Here is an 18,779-nt window from a genome sequence, read left to right on the forward strand (position 1 = left end):
GTTTCCTCCTCCCATCACAGACTGAGGTCACAGAAATGCCATCTACATACAATGCTCCCCTCCCTTTTAGAGGTCTGGGAGAACCAGGGTAGGGGTGGGGGTGACTGTCAGTGCACACCCAGCTCAGGGCTCATTCATGCTAAATAGAGGGGGAGCCACACTCATTCCAACAGCAAGCAAAACAGAACATGCCAGGAGGGACCTCATGGGACTTCATGGCCCCTTTCTGGCACCAAGCTAGAGAAAAAGCCAGTCCTTCATAGAGCCTCTAAACTTGGGAGAGACCCTCTCCAGGCAACGGTCTAATTCAGTCCCTTTTTGCTGCATTCCCACACTTGTCCATGTTTCTTCACTGCAATCTTCGGGGCCCAGCCAAACCCATGCTCGCAGGGGAGGGGAGGCTTGGGGGAGCATTCCTCCACGTGCAGGCCCTTGGAAGACAGACACCAGCTCCAGCATCAGCTGTCCTTGGCCCGCCAAACCCGGGGGCGAGGGAAGAAAGCGGACAGAGTTCAAGTCCCTTCGATGCTTCTCTGGCAGCTACCCTGGGCAGGATCCAGGCCCAGCCGGAGAGGAGGAACTCGGGGAGAAAAGTAAGGTTTCTCATCCTGTGTGTGTCAGTGAGTCTGTTTGTTACCAGCTGGGGAGGGGAGGGGGTCTTAGTCCCGACTCTCAGGGCTGACTCTAGGAGGAGATACTCCTGTGTGGGGATGGAGGGCACCTACAGACTGGGCCACACCACGGATGCCACACTGATATGCCTGAGGGGGACAGACAGAGGGAAGCGGTACCCCCTTCTACTAACCCCAAGCTGTGATCGATCAAATCCATCTTTGATTGTGATGGATCAATGGACCAGGCCTTGAGCAAAACATCCCATCTCCACAGAGGTTGGACAGGCTTGGAGATGATGGAGCAAAGACTGGATCTGGCTTTTGAGATACTCTCCAGAGACATTTCCCTGATTCCCCTCTCCCAGCCTTCAAGCAAACCTGAAGCCTGTACCCCTAAGTTAGAGATGGGGGGCCAGCCCATATCTGACTTCCCCATTGCAGGGTGACTTTGGGCAAGCCACTACCTCTCTCTGGGCCTCACTGTCCTGTGTACAAAGGAGGGAGCTAACCTAGACTTCAAAACCCCCTTCCAGCTCTGACAGCCTCTTACCCTCTTCATCCCAGGCCAGAGGGGCGGGGCAGGGGACTGAGGGAAGGTTTAGGCCCCAGGGATGCTCCTCATGCCCCAAGTTCACAGTGTAGAGTCCATGGCTCTGGTTCCTCTGAGTCTCTGGGACCTTGTCTTGACCCCCAACACCACTCCTGGTGTCGGCCACCCAGATAGGACACCTGCTAAGGTGAGGGGGCTGGCCTACTGGAAGTGTGGGGAGAAGGGAGTCGGCTGGAGACAGTGATGGGGCAGGAGGAGGGTGGGAGAGGCAGCAGGGCGCTCTGGCACTGGAGGGGGAGAGTGACGGGCAGCAGTGGGGCCCTACAGGAGCAGGGACAGGGCTGTGGTTCAGGGGCCTGGGCTCCACCGCCCTGCCCAGAGGAGCTCAGCTCTGACGCTGGCCCATGGGGTTAGCTGGAGCATCAGTCGCCGGAATGTGGGGGCAGGGCACGGGCTTCCAGGTCGGCTCACACTGGGGACGTGGCTGTGGACTCGCTGCACAGGCTCTCGACAATGTCAGCTCGCTGGATGCGGCGCAGGGCAGCCAGGAGGGCGTCGAGCGTTGCGCTGTCCTGGGCAGCCCAGCTGGCAAGGAGAGCACGGACCGGGCAGGCCTCATGGGTGAAGGAGTCTATGTGCTCAGGCTGGTATCCCAGCTCGCCTGCCAGGTGTCGCCAGGTGTCCCCCGCAGAGCCGTTGAGCAGCTTCTCCACCTCTTCCTGCTTGGCCAGCGGCAGGCTGCTATAGAGGCCTCCGTCCCCCTTGAGGGCTGCCAAGAACCCAGGGGCAGTCAGATGCTACCTGCTGGACCCCACTTCCCCCACGGTGGGCATGATGGCCTGGGGTAAGACCCCAGAGAGGCCACAGCATTTCTCCTCCTAATCTGGGGAAGCCCTGAGGGCCAGAGGCAGAGGGCTGGCCAAGATGAGGTCCTGGACAGGAGGCAGGGCTGTGGAGGAGCTGTGGGTGGAGGGATGTGACTGCTGTTCCCGCCTCACCCCTGGCTCCAGCACCATCCCCACCACCTAACCCCTTCCCGGCCCCCCAGCAATTAATCAAGGCAGAGGACACAGGCCTTCTCAATCCCAGACTCAGCTGCAGTCTGTGTTCTGGAACCGGGGTAGGGGCCACTAATTAGGGTACATAATCAACTACTTGTTCCCCAGAAGTCCAGGGCGGGAGGCTAATTGTAGCCACTTTGGGGAGTAATTAGCCCTAGGGGGGACAATTAGCTTGATGAGTCTGGATGCTCCCATTTGTCAATGTTCCCATTTCCTAAGCCATTCCCCTGGAAAGGACCTCTCCTACCCATTCCCTCACCCTGCCCTCTCTCATCCCTCCACCGTGTGGGCCAGCTCCCTGCCAGTCCCTCCTGTAGTCTGATCTTCATCACTCCTTTCTCCCTGCCCTGGTCCCCTGCCCAGCCTTGCTGCTTACCCTGGCCTGTGGCCGTCTGCGTGTGGGGCTGCTGGTCATGCAGGCTCTGGCTGTCCACGGAGATGCCGCTGTCACTGTGGAGCTTTTCTCCCTCAGGTGGGGGCGTCTGGTTCGCAGGCCGGCTGTTGGCACCTTGCTTGTTCTGCTTACAGCTATTCCACCTGGAGCCAGAGGACAGGCCCAGTCTCAGGGGGTGAGGGGCTGCCCTGGCCAGGGGTCTGTGCTCTGACATGTGGGGGCCTGGCAGGTGGAATTATATCCCCCGCCACAGTACTAAGTTCCTTCTTGCTCTACATATCTGCCCTTGGCCTACACTGAAAGCACTGGGAAGGCAGAGGCGCCCTATGGCTTGCGGCACACTGCAAGCATACAATAAATGCACATGGAATGAATGATGCATAAATAAATGACTTTTCAGGATTTCCACTTTTACCAACCTACCCTGCTAAAATACTCCCACCTGTGTGCAAGAAACTATACAAGGATTTCCTCTGCTATTATAAGAAATAAGAAAAACTGAAAACTAATCAAATGTCCATCAATGGGAGACTGGTAAAACAAATGATGACCCACCCATATTATTGAGTGAGTGCTTACAAATGATCAGATAATCTATATGTCTTGAGGAAAGTGCTCCCAAGGAAGATTAAGTGAAAAAAATAAGTTATAGAATATGCATAACCTGATCCCATTGATGCTTAAAAACAATCTGCAGGTTTATGAATAAGTATCAAAGTTTTATGTACATGTGTTTATCAATGCACAGAAGATGGCTGGAAAGGGTCTACTCCTAACAGATTCCAATGAGGAGACGGGTAAGATTTGGGGAGATAAAAAGGGGCTTTTACTTTTTACTTTACAAGACATTGGTCTTGTATGCATTTTTCCAAACAAGCTTGTATTAATGTATGACTTTGATCATCTTTTTTTTTTAACAGAATGGAAAATGCACTTAAACATTTAAAATGTTTTCTGGGAGTTCTTGCCCATCCTGGATTTCTGGATGTGGGTGCCACAGCATCCCAAGTGTGACACGGTAAGGGAGACACACGTGCACACGCGGGTAACTGTGTGGGTAAATGGAGTTTGAGGACAGAGGCAGTGGGTAAAGGAAGCTCTGTGCACAGTTCGGGTTAACATAGCTGGGGAGTTAGGGAGGGGAGGAGCATGGAAGTGGTACCTTCCCTACCTCCTGCTGAGTTGCCACCTCCCCCCACTTGCAGTGGGACAGCTGATGGTGAGTGAGGATGAGGTTGGTTTGGAGTTGAGGTAAAAATGTGTGCATTTCCAGGTCAAGGTCACAGCAAAGCCATCCTCGAGGGCAAAGATCCTGCTCTCTGTCCCCCATCTCCACTCTCACCTCTTGAAGGCGATGTAGGCCACGAGGCCCACAACCACAGCAGCCAGGATGGAGCAGTAGACAGGGATGAGGTTGTCAGCGGTGCCTCGGGTCACCACGGGCTGGGAGCTGCCCATCACTGTGGTCACCACATCTGCCACTGTGCTGACTATGAAGTCTTGCTCTGGAGGTACCTTGGGCTCCTGGGTGCTGGGGCCTGTGCTGTCCGAGCCCTCTGGGGGTGTGGATCGTGTAATCCAACGGCCAGGGATCTCTGGGAGAAAGGGCTACAGGAGTGAGAACCCACTCTCCACCCCCTCCCCTTATGTCTGACCCACTTGGGGGCTCTTCCCCAGCCACTGCCCCATTCCAGATGCTCAGGTGGCCAGCTGTTACACACAGGGCTGAGGGCTGGGATTGTGTGTACCATGTCCCTAGGATGGAGAAGAGCAAGAGCCTGGGAGTCAGGAGACCTGTCACTGCCTTGCAGTGTGACTCTGGAACATTCCCTTGACCCTCAGGACCTTGATTTCCCCATCTATGGAATGAGGATATTAAGAGAGAGAATTTCTTAAGCTCCCTTCCATCTCAGGAGGAGCTGTGGTCAGAGGAATCTATTCTGCCTCCCCTGGGTGTCCAAAAGCCTGGCATGGAGGTAAACACACAAAGAAGAGAGTGTGGGCCCAGGAAGCCTCCAGGTGGAATCACTCTGGGGAGATGTTGTAGCTTCTCTGGCCCCAGGTTGCCCCACTAACCCCAATCACCACTGCCCTATGGAAGGATGAGGGTACTCAGGTCAGAGCAGAGACACCAGCCCCCACACCACCTCCCCAAAAGCTGGCTCTCAGCCTCCTTTTCTGTCTCTCAAGTCCTAGCTCTAGGTTTGGGCAGGGTGCAGGGTGCCCAGCTGGCTTGCTTCCCTCCAGTCAGTATGTGGACAATGCTAGCCTCTGTTTCCTGCCCTCAGTGGCCCCCAGGCCATCTGATGTTGCCACCCAGAGAAGACAGTGCCAGGTAGCACAAAGCCTACCTGGGCAGGAAGCAGACTGCTGGTGGAAAAAGGGCCTAAACAGCAGGTACTGCTCACTGCTCCAGGGGAGGGAGACTGTGCCTTGCCACCCAGAGAGGCCCTTTCATGCCAGCTGGGCATTACCCGCCTCCCTCACAGGGAACCTAGCATCAGGGGGATTTTCCATTCTGCCACCCAGCTGGGGGCAATACCAGGAGCTGTGAGCTCTGGACGGCCCCGGGGGTACCTGTCTGGGCAAAGTTGCCTACCCCATCCATCCTTGCTTCCCATGCCTGGGGCAGGGAGGGAGAGCAGGAAGTACATGCCAGTAGGGTGAAGGGGAGGGCACTTTGCTTCCCAGCTCTGCCCCACCCAGCCCCTAGTTTGCCCACCCAAGTTGGAGTCAAAGTTGCTCACTGGGTCTCCTAGGCCTCCTCAACTCAAGACAAAGATGCTTCAAAGCCCCCCATTTTCAGCACTTTCTGAGGGGTGAGGCCCCCAGATGTGAATCTGGAATCCATCTGGCTGGCACTGGGGAGGAGGCTGCCATCTGCTGCCCTGCCTCACCCTTCCCCATCTCAGTCCTGGGAGAGGTGGAGGAGGTAGGCGGGAAGTGGAGGGGACACAGCCCTGTCTTCTGCAGCCCCAGACAAGGTGTTGAACTGGGAAGGGTCTTCTCTTGCCCTGCTAGGGGACTGGGTGAGCTGAGGGGCAGCCTGTGCCCTGAGGGTGATACAGCTCTGCTTGGGCTGACCCCACCCCAGAGGCTGAAGGTGTGGAGTGGGTGTTGGTAGACCAGGCTGTCAGGGAGATTGGAGGGCAGTGGGGAAGGGCAGAGAGGGCGGTAAGAACAGACGAGGCTGAAGACAATGCCGTGCGGAACGCTCTCCCCTCAGCTCAACAATCTCCTCTGATGAGAGGCAGGGGGGATAAGATCCAGATGTGGCCATGTCCACTAGCATTTCAACCCGCTAAGCCTTTGGTGGGTCCTGACAGCTGTTTCCGGAATGGGAGCTGTCAGAGTTGGGAGTGGAAACAGGGACCAGGTTACTTTTCCTAAACCCAAATTTCACTGGAGCAGTGGGGGCACCTTCTGCCCCGAGGGTGGGTGAATCACCGTGTCACACCTGAAATGTATCTGCCGGAAAGTACAATGCATGGGAAGGGAGGGGGGCAACCAAACCATGAATCAAACTCCATTTCCTGAAAAGTTCCCTCTGCCCCAGCTGACATTTAACCCTTCAGAGGCTAGAGTGGAGAGGGAAAGAGGGTGGCTGGGTAAGTGGAGTGGTATCTGGGAGGAATCTGAGAATGCCTCAAAAGGCAGAGCCTACCCTCCCTGACCCACCACCTTTCTTTGCTCTAACCGCACCCAGCTAAGTCCCCCAGCAGCTGGTCTGGACTTGCCCATGAACTGTGCTGCCTGCCTGCTGCCAGTTACTGAAACTCCCTTCCTGCTCTGCCCTGCGCTTGACGCCACTTGCCTGTCTCCTGGCTCAGGGCAAGTGCCACTACCATGTTCTGCGTCCCACTCCTCTCCCCCCAACCCCCACCCCAGTGCAGGAGGTTTCACATACCTGGCCTCAGTCCAGCTTAACAGCCCTCTCTGCCCTCAGCTCCCTGAGCCAGAGATCACAGGACCCAGAAGGAAGGCTTAGGGTGGGAGCCTGGGTCAGACTGAAGGCTCTGCACAGTGCGGAGTCTATCTCCCCCATCTGACTGGGGTCTGACCGAAGGCAGAAGTTGTAATGCCTCCACCAGAATGGGGGATCTCCTGGGAACGAAGTGCTGGGACCATGTGTCCTTCATCAGACTGGGGCAAAGGCTGTCTCTCTCCCATCAAAGTTGGGGCCTGCTCAGAAGGAGGGCACCCTGACAGTTAGATGCCAAAGGAAAACAGCTAAGTGGGCACCAGGCCACAGGGTAAGGGACAGAAAATAAAGGCACTGTCAACTTCTCCCTGCAGTAGGAAAGCCCACCAATCTCCCCGCAGATGGATGCCAGCAACCCGAGACCAAAACAGTTCAGCCTGGCTGCCACAGTGCGTCCTCTCCCCATCCCAGGGACTGCCCCATTTCCTGAGGCCCCATGCTTGGCTAAGGTGGGCACACCAGCTCCTCTCCACTCCAGGGGGCTGAGAGCCCTCCACGGGTACCCTGCCTCATCCTTGGGCTCCCAAGCCCAGGCCTGCCAGGCCCCTTCTTCCGCTCTCCCAGAACCTCTGTCCTCTCAACCTCCGTAGTGCTCCCTGGGTTCAGTGTCATCCTTGACTAAGCTGTATCCATGACAGTTGACCCTTCCCTCAGATATCACCAGTTGAATTGGGCCAGCCACTTTCTCTAACCACAGCAACCTGGAAACCACGTGATCAATCAGGAACCTGAGGTCCAGAGACCGGAGAGACCTCCCTAACATCACTCAGATGGTAAGTGACAGGATGGGTTCCATCCTAGGTCCCAGAGCCATAAACCATGCCAGACCTAGACCAGGCCTCTGAGCCAAAGCGTCCCAACTCCTGAAGGTCCTTAAGCCCCTTCTCCACTTCAGAAAGCCTGCCTCAGGGATCACACATGTCCTGCTCTCTGATCTGGACACGGTGGCCACCTTCAAGTCTCTTATCTGCTGCCCATCGAGTCCCTAGCTGGAAGTTATGGATTAATACAGCCCCGTAAAATGCAAGCTGTGGCCAGGAGGTGGATGACGGCTTTCCAAACACTTAGCCCAAAGGAAATAGTGTAAGGGGCCCTTTGGTGAGAAGGATCAGGACCCATCTCCCCACTCAGGATTCAGTTTCAGGGAGGGTGGCCGCCGGCCCAAGGCCGCTCAGGCCTGACCCTCTCGACCCCCAGGGGGCGCCCTTCCCACGCCTCCAGCCCCGCCCGTGGCGCGCTCACCCTCGCACTCTGCGTCGGCCCAGCGCGTGCACTCGCGCAGCTGGCGCTCGGTGTCCTCGCACACCGTGCAAGGCAGGCACGGGTCCACGTGGTTGGCCTCGTCGGAGTACGTGCCGTCGGGGCACTCCTCGCACACGGTGTTCTGCTTGTCCTGGCACGAGAACACGAGGCCCGAGCCCACCTCGCACACACGGCAGGCCTCGCAATGGCCGGTGGTCTCGTCCTGGTAGTAGCCGTAGGCGCAGCGGCACACGGCATCATCCGCCTCCACACATGGCGCCGACATGCTCTGCAGGCCCACGCACTCGGTGCACGGCTTACATGGCTCGGTGGCACTCACTACGTCAGAGAATGTCACACCTGTGGGAGATGGATGGGCGGGGAAGCCCAGTGCTCAGAATTTAGTCGCCTGCCCTTTGGGCAGTTGGGACGCGGGAGCTGGAGGTCCTCCCTCTCCCATCGCCCGCCAGGGTACTGACCCCCTCGGTTCAGCCTCACTCAGTATTTGACTCCCAGCCTCCTCCCCCGGGTCCCTGATCCTGGGGCTGTGAGCACTCATAGCAGCCAGCTGGGAAGGAAGAAGTTGGGTGAGGCGCCCCATGCTCCAGACCCCGGGAACACTGGCTTGGAGTCTTCACAGGGTAACCCAGCTGGTGCCAGTAAATTTCTTGGCAAATTCTCTTAGAGAGTTCCCAGCCCTGTACCCTTGTTCCCAGCATAATTAAGGAATAATCTGAGCGTGGGTCCCACCCAGCCCTCCCCGAGGGCCGGAGCTGGGCTGTGCACCCAGCCCAGGCATGGCTGGCCGTTGCTAGGGAGCCTCCCACCTCAGCGAACCTTCCATTCCTCTGCTCACGGGTGGGGGCTCAGGTGTGGCCTGAATGGGAGTGACTAGGGTTAGACAGCAGAATTTCCCACTCATGGTGTTACCCCACGCTGCTGAAGGGCTTGGCTTTTGAGGGTGGGGATGCGTCTCCTGGCAAGAAAGTTCAGGTACAGCAGGAGGTATTAAAGCTAGAAAGCAAGAAGGACTTGTATTTTGTCCTGTGCCCTTTCAAATGGCAAAAAGGGGAGATTTTCAAGCTCATGTTGTTCTCTTAATGGATGTGAGCTCAGAATCAGGAGAAGGATGCCAGAGGGTGCCAGGATCCTCTCCTCCTGGTATAAGGAGGAGCAAGGGACAGAGCCAGCTCTTCCCGGCTTCCCATCCAAGGTGGAGAACTCTGTGTCAGTCTCAATCCATGAGGATGTGTCTTTGCTCCAAGGGCCGGAAGAGCACAGATTTAGGAACCTGAGACCAGGGGGAGGTGGAAGTAGAAGGAGAGATACTAGGGTCCCATTGAAGGGAAATGGAGGCCTGCTATGGGGTCTGATCTCCATCTTCTCTAAAGTCATCAAGACACAAGATGGTGCACAGGGTCATTATCTTGGGGTGGGGGTTGCGGGGGTGGAAATGGAGAAGCCAAAGAGGAAAAACCCAGAGAGAAGTGAAAAGGGGCAGGAGTGGGGGGACGGAAGGAAAAGACAGACTCAGTTCTGGCAGAAGGACCCATATTTCTCTTCCTAGGGATCAGGCAGAGCTATGTGGGTTCAAAATCTAGCTTCCATCATTTACTAGCTGTGTGGGGTGTTTTACTTAATCTGAGCTTCTTTTTTCTTTCTTTCTCTGTAAAATAGGGAATAATATCACCACTCAGTGTTGTGGTGAGGAATAAATGAAATTCCACCATAAAGCACTTGATGCACAGTAGGGATGCCATGAAGGTTGGGCCCCATGGGGTTGGCAACGATAAATTCAGTGACCTTCAGTAGCAGGGATACAGCTAGACAGCAGAAAGGATTGCCAAGCATAAACAGCCAAGGCAGGCTGTCCAATTTATACAAACAGGAGGGTCTTATCTGGTTGGCATGTGGCAGGAGGGCGGGTCCAGTTACACTGGAAGAGAAGGGGAGGGCCCTGCCCATGGGAAAATATGGAAAATTAGCAGAAAACTCCTGGGAGAGGGTTTTAACGGGTGGGGAAAATGTGGTCTTTTCTGGCAGAGAATGAAGGCAAAAGCATAATGGGTTTCCTTGTGGGAATGTTTTGAGGATAGAGAGAAAGTCCGCTGGGGTCTCCATCCTATAAAGTGGGCTTGTAAAGGCAGTCTGTTAAAGCAGCTGAGGCTGGGAGGAGAACGGAGGGAAAGGGAGGGGGACGGTGGGAGAGAATGGGGGGTCCCTACCACCACTTTCAAGCTGGTCTCTGCTCCTGTTTCCCCTCCCCTTCCCACCCCACCCTGTACCTTCACAGCAGGCAGTGGGGTCCCATCCTGGGATACTTAGGGTCCAGGGAGGAGAGGCCCTGGGCTGCAGTCTAGGAAATGAGAGAGGCGGACTTGGGAGGTCCCAGGGTACTGATGGCTGAGCAATCCTGCCCTGGGATGGAAACCCTGTTAGGCCAGGGCAGGTGGCCGGATGGCAAGGAGGCAAGGGCAATACAGGATGCCCAGCTTCTCCACCCAAGCCCAGGTATCCCTCTGCTGGTGGATGAAGTTATGGAATCCACAAGCAGAAAGAGGAGCAGTGTGTTTGGGGACACTGAGGAGTTGGGGTTACCTGAAGCACAGATACGCTCTGCATGTGGTGGGGGGTGGTAACGGTGGTGAGGAATCCAAGGGTAGGTGGTTTCAGAGTGCTCAGTTCCTTGTACCCTCGTTCCCAGTGTGACTAAATAATCTGATTATGGTTCCCCCCAGCCCTCCAGATGGGCACTGAGTGCCAGGTAGAAGGCAGGCTCTAACTCTAGGCAGGTTGGAAAGGTTTCTGGGCAGAGTCAGGAAAGGGCACTGAGCCCAAGGCCTGCAAGCAGCCACTGAGGCTGGAGGCATACAGCAGAGATGAGACTCCTGACTCAAAAGCACACAGAATTCAGACCCAACATCTCCCCTCCCCCAAAGTCCTTTTGCCTTCCTCAATCAACCGCCCTGGCAGACAGAGTTCTCTCCTCTCCCCAAGGAAGTCCTAGGTAGGAATGGTCACAACATCCCTCCCCCTCCTAGACCTGGTATCACCCCACAGTAAGGACATCTTTGTAGGACTCCAACCCCATCCCTGCTGGCTCCTGAAAGTTCTGCTTTCTTGGTCAGAGCCTCAGAACAGTTGGCCTGCGGGAGGGGTAGCCACACCCTCTCAGGATTCCCCCAGGGTCAGTCTCCAGGGCAGCCAGGATTTGATCCTCCTTGCCTCCCCCAAACACACCAAGGGTAAGTGGCAGCCATTGATTTTGCAGTGCAGATGGTATTTTTAGCTGGTGCTAACATTGGCGGCTCCTCCCAACCTGGCCCCACACTTCTACCAGGCCTCTTTGCTTGGGGGCTGGGAAGGGGCACCCCTTGGGATGCCCCATCAGTCCCCCTCTTCCCTCTGTATACTTCCCTTATCCACTCTCAGCTTCCCCTCTCTGCCTCCTATACTGGGTCAGATCCACTTCTGGTGCCCATACAATGGTAGGCAGGAGACCCTGCCAGGAGGCAGAGCATTTGTAAGCCCTCTTCTGGGCATGCTTCTCCCCAGTGCCCCCTGCTTCCCATCCTCTCCCCTCTTCCCACCTGCCAGCCTGTACTCACTGTCCAGGCAGGGCTCACACATGGTCTGGTTGGCTCCACAAGGCTGGGCCACCCCCTCGCCCAGATTGCAGGCTTTGCAGCACTCTCCACTGTGGGTGTACAGGCCTGAGGAGCAGGCCTCCTTGGCACGTCCGAGGGACACCTGCGTCGGGAGATCAGAGGGTCAGACTAGCAAGAGAAAGAGGGGTTGCCTTCTGAGGGGTCAAACACTGGTCTCCTAAGGCCTTCCATTGGAACCACCTGGGCCAGGATGCGCTCACCAGGGAGGCATTAGGCGCATCAAGAAAGGCAGTGGGGGATAGTGGGCCCCTGCAGGCTACTGGGGGTGCGAGGTCAGAACCTGGGATGCTGATCTTCTGCAAAGTTCATCTCGGGGTTACAGCAACTCCTGGAGTCCCAAGGATACACTACAAGGGGAAGGGGGCCTGAGGCCCATCAGGGGGCCCTCAGGCAGGGACACCATGAATGGTTGTACATGTTGCAGTTTGAACAGGGGTCCCAGCCAAGGGGGCAACTAGAAGCTGAAATCTAGCCCAAACACCACTTGCTAAGTCACACACCTGCAAGGCTGAATCTACTCAAAGAGAGGACTTTTTCTCACAAAGGCTAGCAGGGTCCTAATCCAAGTCCTTAATTCTACCATTCCACACATCAAATATCACACGAGAGGTGTCTGTACTCTAGAACACAAGGCAGAAGGGTGGGGTCTTGGGTTAAACTCTGGCTCTGCCTGCCCTGCTTTCTCTCTCTGAGTCTCCATTTTTCTGCACAATTAGAAATGTCTACAGCCCAGGGTGAGAGCAAAAGACCAGCCAATTGGCAAGAGTCTGGAGCCAAGATGGGAGAAGGGGCGCCTGGTATCAATGATGAGAAAGTGGCTGCTCTCACCACCCAGCAGCCCTGCTCCACCAGGATTTGATTTCCAGCCACCAGACTTCCCCTCTCCCTGCCCCCCATGCAGCCACTGGGAACAGCGTTGGAACCAGGGGAAAGGGGAGTCAGATTCCTGTGGCAGAGGCATCTCTGCTCAGGGATGGAATGATTTAGCACCGGATTCCCTAGAGGGAGGGGCTGCTGGCAGCTTGCTTTGTATTTCTGCTTCTTAAAAAAAAAAAAAAAATTCATGTCTAATAAAATTCCAAAGCCTGTTTCCCTGGCCCCAGACCACGCAGCTCCCATTTGATGCTGAGAGGAAGTATGGGCTCTTGGATCGTGAGGCCAGAAGAGAGTGTTAAAGGTCATTTTGGGCATTCCTCTGTTTTCTTCCTGGCCACGATCTGGCCAAGAACACTCCCTTTCCTCTGGTCCTTTAAAAATATATTGCAGTCTCACCAGGGTTTGGTGGAGGCGGTGGGGGGTGGTGGTGGATGGATTGGATCAGTCTAGGTAGCAGCCTGTGGTCCTCAAGAGACCAGCAGGAGGTGAGGAAGGCAGCTGTAGGAGGGGAACCTTGGGTGTTATCATCTCCCAGGTGGCAGGAACACACTGCTGGGAACATCTGCAGACCAGAAGCCTTGAGGCTGGGGGGAATGGGGGGCAGTCCCAGATGCAGGCTTTTCCCCAGGAGGTAAGCAAGATTCCAGAAGGATCTGTTCAGGTTTCTTTTCATCCTTTAGGGCTCTGCTTGAATGTCACTTCCCCACGGGAGCTGTCTGGTGGCCCCACCCCTCCCAGAACAACCGGAGCTGGCCTGTCTTGTGTTCTCCCTGTTCACTGTGCTCTTCGGTCTGACATGTAACAGAGTCCACCACTGGACTCTCAGCTCCCTGAGGGCAGGATGTGGTTGCTCCAGTGCCTGACACAGTAGCTAGCACCTAGTAGGGACCCAACATGTATATTTATGGAATTCATAAACATGACAATATGATACGGCCTTAATTAACTACAACTCTGGGGGGAATGACTTTCTGGATGGCTGACTTTCCTAAAAGTCAAGGATTTACTGTTCTAATCACCTAATGTTTTTCATTTTAACCATGGTGGCTGCACCCTTCTCTGACTCTGGAACATACCTTCACAGTTTCCCCATGACCCAGGGACTCAAAATTTATACCAGTGATAATTCTGGGCTGCAATTCAGTAAAGCTCTTGTATTCCTTATCCCAAATTACCCCACTTCTGTCTCTTTGCATACTCCTGTCAGTTTCTTTGTGAAAATAGTTTTTCTTTCTCCTCCCTTCCTGTCAAGATATCAGTTGTCAATTTCTGCTGCTACCAGAGTTTGACCTGAGCATCCCCTTCTGCCTGTTCCAATTATTAGATCTAACTGAATTTTGAGGAACTATGTAACTGGCCTTGGTAGGAAAGGTGTATAAAGTGAGTATAAATAGGACCTGAACCAGGAGGGGGCAATTCGCTGAGTAAAAAGTGTGAGCTCTACTGCCTTCCTCCTCTGCTGCCCCCATCACTCTGAATCCTGGCTCAGCACTTAGAGCTGGGTGAGCTGGGACAGGTTTTGAATTCCTCTGTGCCTCCATTTCTTTATCTTTAGGGATGCATGATGTTACCTGCCTCATAGAGTTGCTGTAGGTATTAAATGGGTGAGGAAGGTGTTTATGCACTTTGAGATCCCTGTTATCTCTTTTCCAAGGTCTTTCTTATTTCTTTTGTGACTTTTGGCTATGTTCCAGTTAGTTGAAGTCAGTAGAGACCTGGGCCCCTGCTAGCTGAGGGGTGTCTGTCTATGGTGGCCGTGGGTGCCGTGGCAGCCTTGTGTAAGCCCCTCTTCCTCAAAGCCTGCTCTCCCTGCCGCAGCCTGTGGCTCTCTCTCTTCTCCTGGTCTTACATTTGGAGTCATGAGTTTCCCGTGCTTGTTTTGTTTCCTGTTTTACCCAGATCTGCTACTTAATGGTATACAATTTTGGGTAAATTCCCAATCTCTCGAAGCCTCAGTGTTCCCACCTAAAACATTGGGTTGGTAATGTCTATTGCTCAGGGTTGCTGTGAAACTTAAATAATTTATGCAAGTCTGGTGTATAGTATGAGTTCAGTAAATGTTACTTATCAAAGAAGTGTCTTGTCTTAGGGAGAGCTGTGAGCCTGGACAGGACATGTTGGTGGGGGGAGAGGTTAGCTATCCCCAAAGAGAGGAAATCACTGAAGTTGGGGACAGGATAAATATGAAGAAAGACTTACCCATCAGAAAGAGTCTAAAGAAGGTGTGGGGACCAAAGAAGATAGGAATTGCTCTCCTTAACTAATTCAACAACCATTTACTGAGCATTAAACTAAGAGTTTCCAATGAGACATGGTCCCTTATCCTTGGGGAAAGAGTCACAGTCCTATGAGGGAGAGCTACTCTGGAAGCCAAAATGCTAAGGGGGAAACCTTGGGGGATTGCCCTCATCCCCTCTGACAGGTGGGGAAAGTGAAGCCCACAGAGGCGATTCTGTTAAGTGGCCTGATGCATGGCCCCTGCCACATCCTCTATTGGTCCAAAGTGGGGCAATCTGGGAAGCAGAGAGGGATGACTAGGACTCAGGCATAGTGCTCCAAAATGATCAACTTACCAAAATGATAGACACATTTGCCTGAAATTTCCATTTATTACACTTACTCATTTCCAATTTGATGGAATGATTTCATCCCGTTTTCAAGAATGTTTGCAATCTTTTTGCTGTGTCAAGGCTTTCAAGAACCAAGGTGGAATACCCTAAGATGAACTGACTTTTGAGAACCTTAACTTTTTTAAAACTTTGGACAAAATAGAAACCACACCAAAATAGTTGAAAGAATTTGTATGAATGCTTCAGTGTGATGAGTCCTAACCACAACAGCTTCAGCAAAGGGTTCCTTAGGTAAATGTAGCAATTAGCCACTGCCACGGGGTTGGAGAATTTTCAGATATGCGGAGGGTCTTTTTGGGGTGGATGCCAGCCCAGGGCAGCACTGGCACATACCTCCCCATCCGTTTAGACAGGGGTTGAGTTTGAAGTAGGAGGCCGGAGCTAATCACTGAGGATGATGCTGCCGGATCCGAGAGAAGGGCCGCGGTGGGTTTTGGAAGGAGGGGCTAGGTACCAAATTTGTGGGCATAGAAGACGGATCTAGTTTCTAATTTTCAGGGCTAGTGTTGGTTCAGGGCTCCGTGTCCCTACATGATGTAGAAGGCTGGGGTGTTGGGGAGGGGGCGCATACATCCGAGAGAATAAGTTCCAAGACAAGCATCCTGGGTTCCAACAAGGGGATTTTAATTAATAACTGGGGGTTTTTGTGCCTGAAGGTCTGAGAGGTTCGGCTTCCTCAACTGTAAAATGGGAATAACTAGATTTACTTTGCTGGGAACTTGTAGGATTAAATAACACAAGAGAAATTACCCAGGACAGTTCGTGGCACAAAGTAAGCACTCAACCAGTTTTATTATTCTCGTCTTCCCACCTCGCACCCCTAGAGAAGAATCTAGGAGCGTGAACGGGACAGAGCCGTACAGCCGGGTGGGGACCCCTTCCCTCCCGGAGCCGCCTGCCCAGCCTGGCCGCTTGCCTCCTCCCATTTGCGGCCCTCGCTGCGTCCCTATTAGGCGCATTAGCCAGCCCCGCGGCTCCGGTTACAGACGTCTGAATGACAAAGTGCCTCCATTACCGGCGCGGCCAGCCAGCCGACCCGCCGGGACGCGCTCTGGTTTCAGCACTCTCTCGCCGCGGCCCAGGAAGCAGCGCGGACCGCCGCGGTGCGCAGAGCCAGCCCAGCGACAGCAGCTCCGCCGCCAGCCGCCGGGGCTGCCGGCGGCAGATTCTGGGCGGGCGCCCCCTTCCGCAGCCCCCTGCCCTCCACCCCCGCCCCCCTCCTTCCTCGCCTCTTGCATACTCGCGGGACACTCTAGCCCCGGCCGGGATCCCACCCACGCCCTCGCCCCTCCGGGATCCTCACTGCCGGTCGCCGAGCCCCACCCCTCCGGGGCCGGGAAGCGTCTGTGACCCGCGGCGTTAGTCAGCAAGCGTGCCCGCAGTCACTTCCAAGCCCCCGCACGAAGCCACAGGCACTGACAGTACCAGAGAACCGGCGCTGAGTTTCGCGGATGGGCCCGGCGCCCAGAGAGGGTCTCTGCCCACCTTAGCCCTCATTTTCCTCCGCCAGCCAGACTCTAGGGATGGTGTCAAGCTCGCCGCCCGCAGAGAAACGCAGCTCGTGTCCTGGGCTGGGACGCCGGGCTGCCCCATTAGTTGATACGGGATACCGAGCTGAGAATCAGGTGAGGGGCAGCCTAGCTAGGACACTGGCTCAACTTGTTTGTTGGATCTCGGCCAAGTCGTTAAAACTGTCAGAGCCTCAGTCTCCTTATCTGTAAAATGGGGACTTGGAGCGCGATGCTTGAGAGATGAAGATGGCAGGAAGATGGAGCCCACCTCCTCCATTGCCAAGCCTTCTAGGGCACTCCGTTCGTGGCCACACGCCAGTTCACATCTCCTGAACATCCTATCAGAACTACCGGAGCGGGGGTGTCTGGGGGGAGGGGACTTGGATGCTTAAGAAGACCCGTAGTCTTTTAGCTAGACAGAATCCGAAGCGTCCGAGCGCCTCCGTCTCGTTGGGTGCGCAGGTCCTCCACCGAAAGCTGGGCGGGGTGCAGGCACAGTCCCTACCCACCTGGACGCTGGAGCCCAGCGAACGCGCGCGCAGCGCTCGGGACGTTTAACTTAACAGGGGGCCTGAGTAAGGGTGGGGGGCGCACAGCCCAGGTCTCGCCCGCAGCTGCAGAAGCCACAGCCCTCGCGTCGCAGCGCCCCCTGCGGGGCCGCCTCTGCCTGAGCGACCCAGGGCTGAGCGCTGCCAGGACATCCCCCGCCTTGCGCGTCCCGGCGCTCTGCACCCCGAGATGTGGCGGCGGCCAGACCCGGTCCGACGACGCCCGCTCCGTCCCTTCCGGTTCACGACGCTGCTTCAACTCTTGAGAATAAGCGTGTCGGAGGAACGCGCAGGTCCTGAGGAACCGAGGAGCGAGCGCGTCCACCCAGGCAAAGTGGGCTCTCCCTTTCCAGCCTCTCATACCCAGCCGCAATTTCCCGGCCCGGCTAGGCCGCGGAAAGAGCGCGCGGCAGGCGCGGGAAACGTCGGTGCTTCTGCTCTCTTCTGGACCCACTGTCCCTCGGCGAGCAGACGGGGCCCAGCAGCTTTAGGACTCCCTTCTCTCTCCTCTTTCCTCATGCTTCCATCTCTTTACTTCCCTCACCCTTTTCTGCCCTCCCTAAGCTCATTTTCTCTCTTGAAACGACCCCCGCGCCCCGAACCTCTCCCTCCCACGCCCCTCCCCCCGCCATTGTCTGGTCGGTTCTCATTGTCCGATACCGGGTCCCCTTTGCCTGCAGTCCCTCCACTCTCTTCCCCATTGTTCCATCCGTCTCCAGTTCTCCGCCCCAGCAGCGCTCGTGCCTCATCTCTAGTCCCCGTCTCATTCCTCCTGCTTCTGTAAAGCTCGAGTTTCGTCCCACGACCCTCCAGAGATCAAGATGCTCAGGCAGAATCCGAGATTCCTCGAGATCCCGGCATTCAAGCGCCCTCTTCCGAAGAACCCAGGCATCCGAGAGCCCCGGGACCCCTTCTTAACAGACCCCTCCCAGCTCCTTCACACACACCCCGCGGTACCCAAGGATCCGCGTCTGTGCGCCCCTCTTGAGCGTATCTTTATCCTGGACCTCAGGGTCGCCTCTGTCCTCTGAGAACCCTAGACGCTCCTCCGTGGATCCCGGAATGAAGCTCCTCTCCCTCCCTCCACCTCCCAGTGTCTGGGACCCCAAAGCTCAGTTCTCTTTTCCCTGGAGGAAACCTGAGTCCACGGGGGTTCCGGTCCCAGGAAAGGGAGCGGGCCGCGCCCCCGCTAGCACTCACCCCCAGGACCAACAGCAGCAGCAGCAGCGGGCGCGGCCCGTCCACGGCGCCGGCGGCGGCACCTGCCCCCATCGTCCGCCTCCGGTGGCAGCGCCCGGCTTGCAGTTGTCGGCTCCGCGGACCGGTAGGACTGCGCTGCGCTCCAGCGCCCGCCCCTCGGAGCTGGCCGAGGCTCCGCTCTCTGGCTGCGGGCAGGAGGGGCTGGGAGAAGCCAGTGCGGCGGCCCCGCCTCCTCCCCGCCCAGCCCGCCCACCCCCGGAACCGCGCCCGCCCGCTCCGCCGCCTCCTCTAAGGGAGAGGAGGCGAAGGGAGGGCGTGCGGGGAGCCGCGCCCGCGCGCCCCGCTGCTGCTTCTCGGTGCCCGGGCACTTGGAGCCTCTCCTCTCCTCTGCCCCGGTCCCCAGTGCCCAGCCCGCGCTACTGAGCCTCCGTCCCGGATGCTGTAGGCTGGGGGAGCAGGCCATCCCCAGTGCGGTCCTCTCTGGTTGCGGCCCCCCGCAGGGT

At 56.1% G+C, this 18,779-nt stretch overlaps 1 protein-coding gene across 1 annotated transcript; it reads right to left on the reverse strand.

Moving 5' to 3' along the window:
- Positions 1-344: 344 nt before the first annotated feature.
- Positions 345-18,460, reverse strand: NGFR (nerve growth factor receptor). Its single transcript, XM_036879713.2, has 6 exons — positions 18,277-18,460; positions 11,452-11,593; positions 7,844-8,203; positions 3,962-4,214; positions 2,602-2,762; positions 345-1,933 (listed from the first exon to the last, which is right to left on the reverse strand). Exons 1-6 carry the CDS (start codon positions 18,346-18,348, stop codon positions 1,632-1,634), a joined length of 1,290 nt encoding a protein of 429 aa, XP_036735608.2. The 5' UTR covers positions 18,349-18,460; the 3' UTR covers positions 345-1,631.
- Positions 18,461-18,779: the final 319 nt, after the last annotated feature.

Source organism: Manis pentadactyla, chromosome 4 (genome assembly GCF_030020395.1).
Source record: "Manis pentadactyla isolate mManPen7 chromosome 4, mManPen7.hap1, whole genome shotgun sequence".
Classification (NCBI taxonomy): Eukaryota; Metazoa; Chordata; class Mammalia; order Pholidota; family Manidae; genus Manis; species Manis pentadactyla.

Bases quoted from the DNA above. Each gene is read 5' to 3' on its own strand.
- NGFR (XM_036879713.2), bottom strand. From the start codon at position 18,348: ATGGGGGCAGGTGCCGCCGCCGGCGCCGTGGACGGGCCGCGCCCGCTG. The intron at 8,204-11,451 runs GTGAGTACAGGC...CATCTCCCACAG, and splicing joins GTGTGAGCCCTGCCTGGACA to GTGTGACATTCTCTGACGTA. The intron at 1,934-2,601 runs GTAAGCAGCAAG...GGTTCTTGGCAG, and splicing joins GCAGACGGCCACAGGCCAGG to CCCTCAAGGGGGACGGAGGC.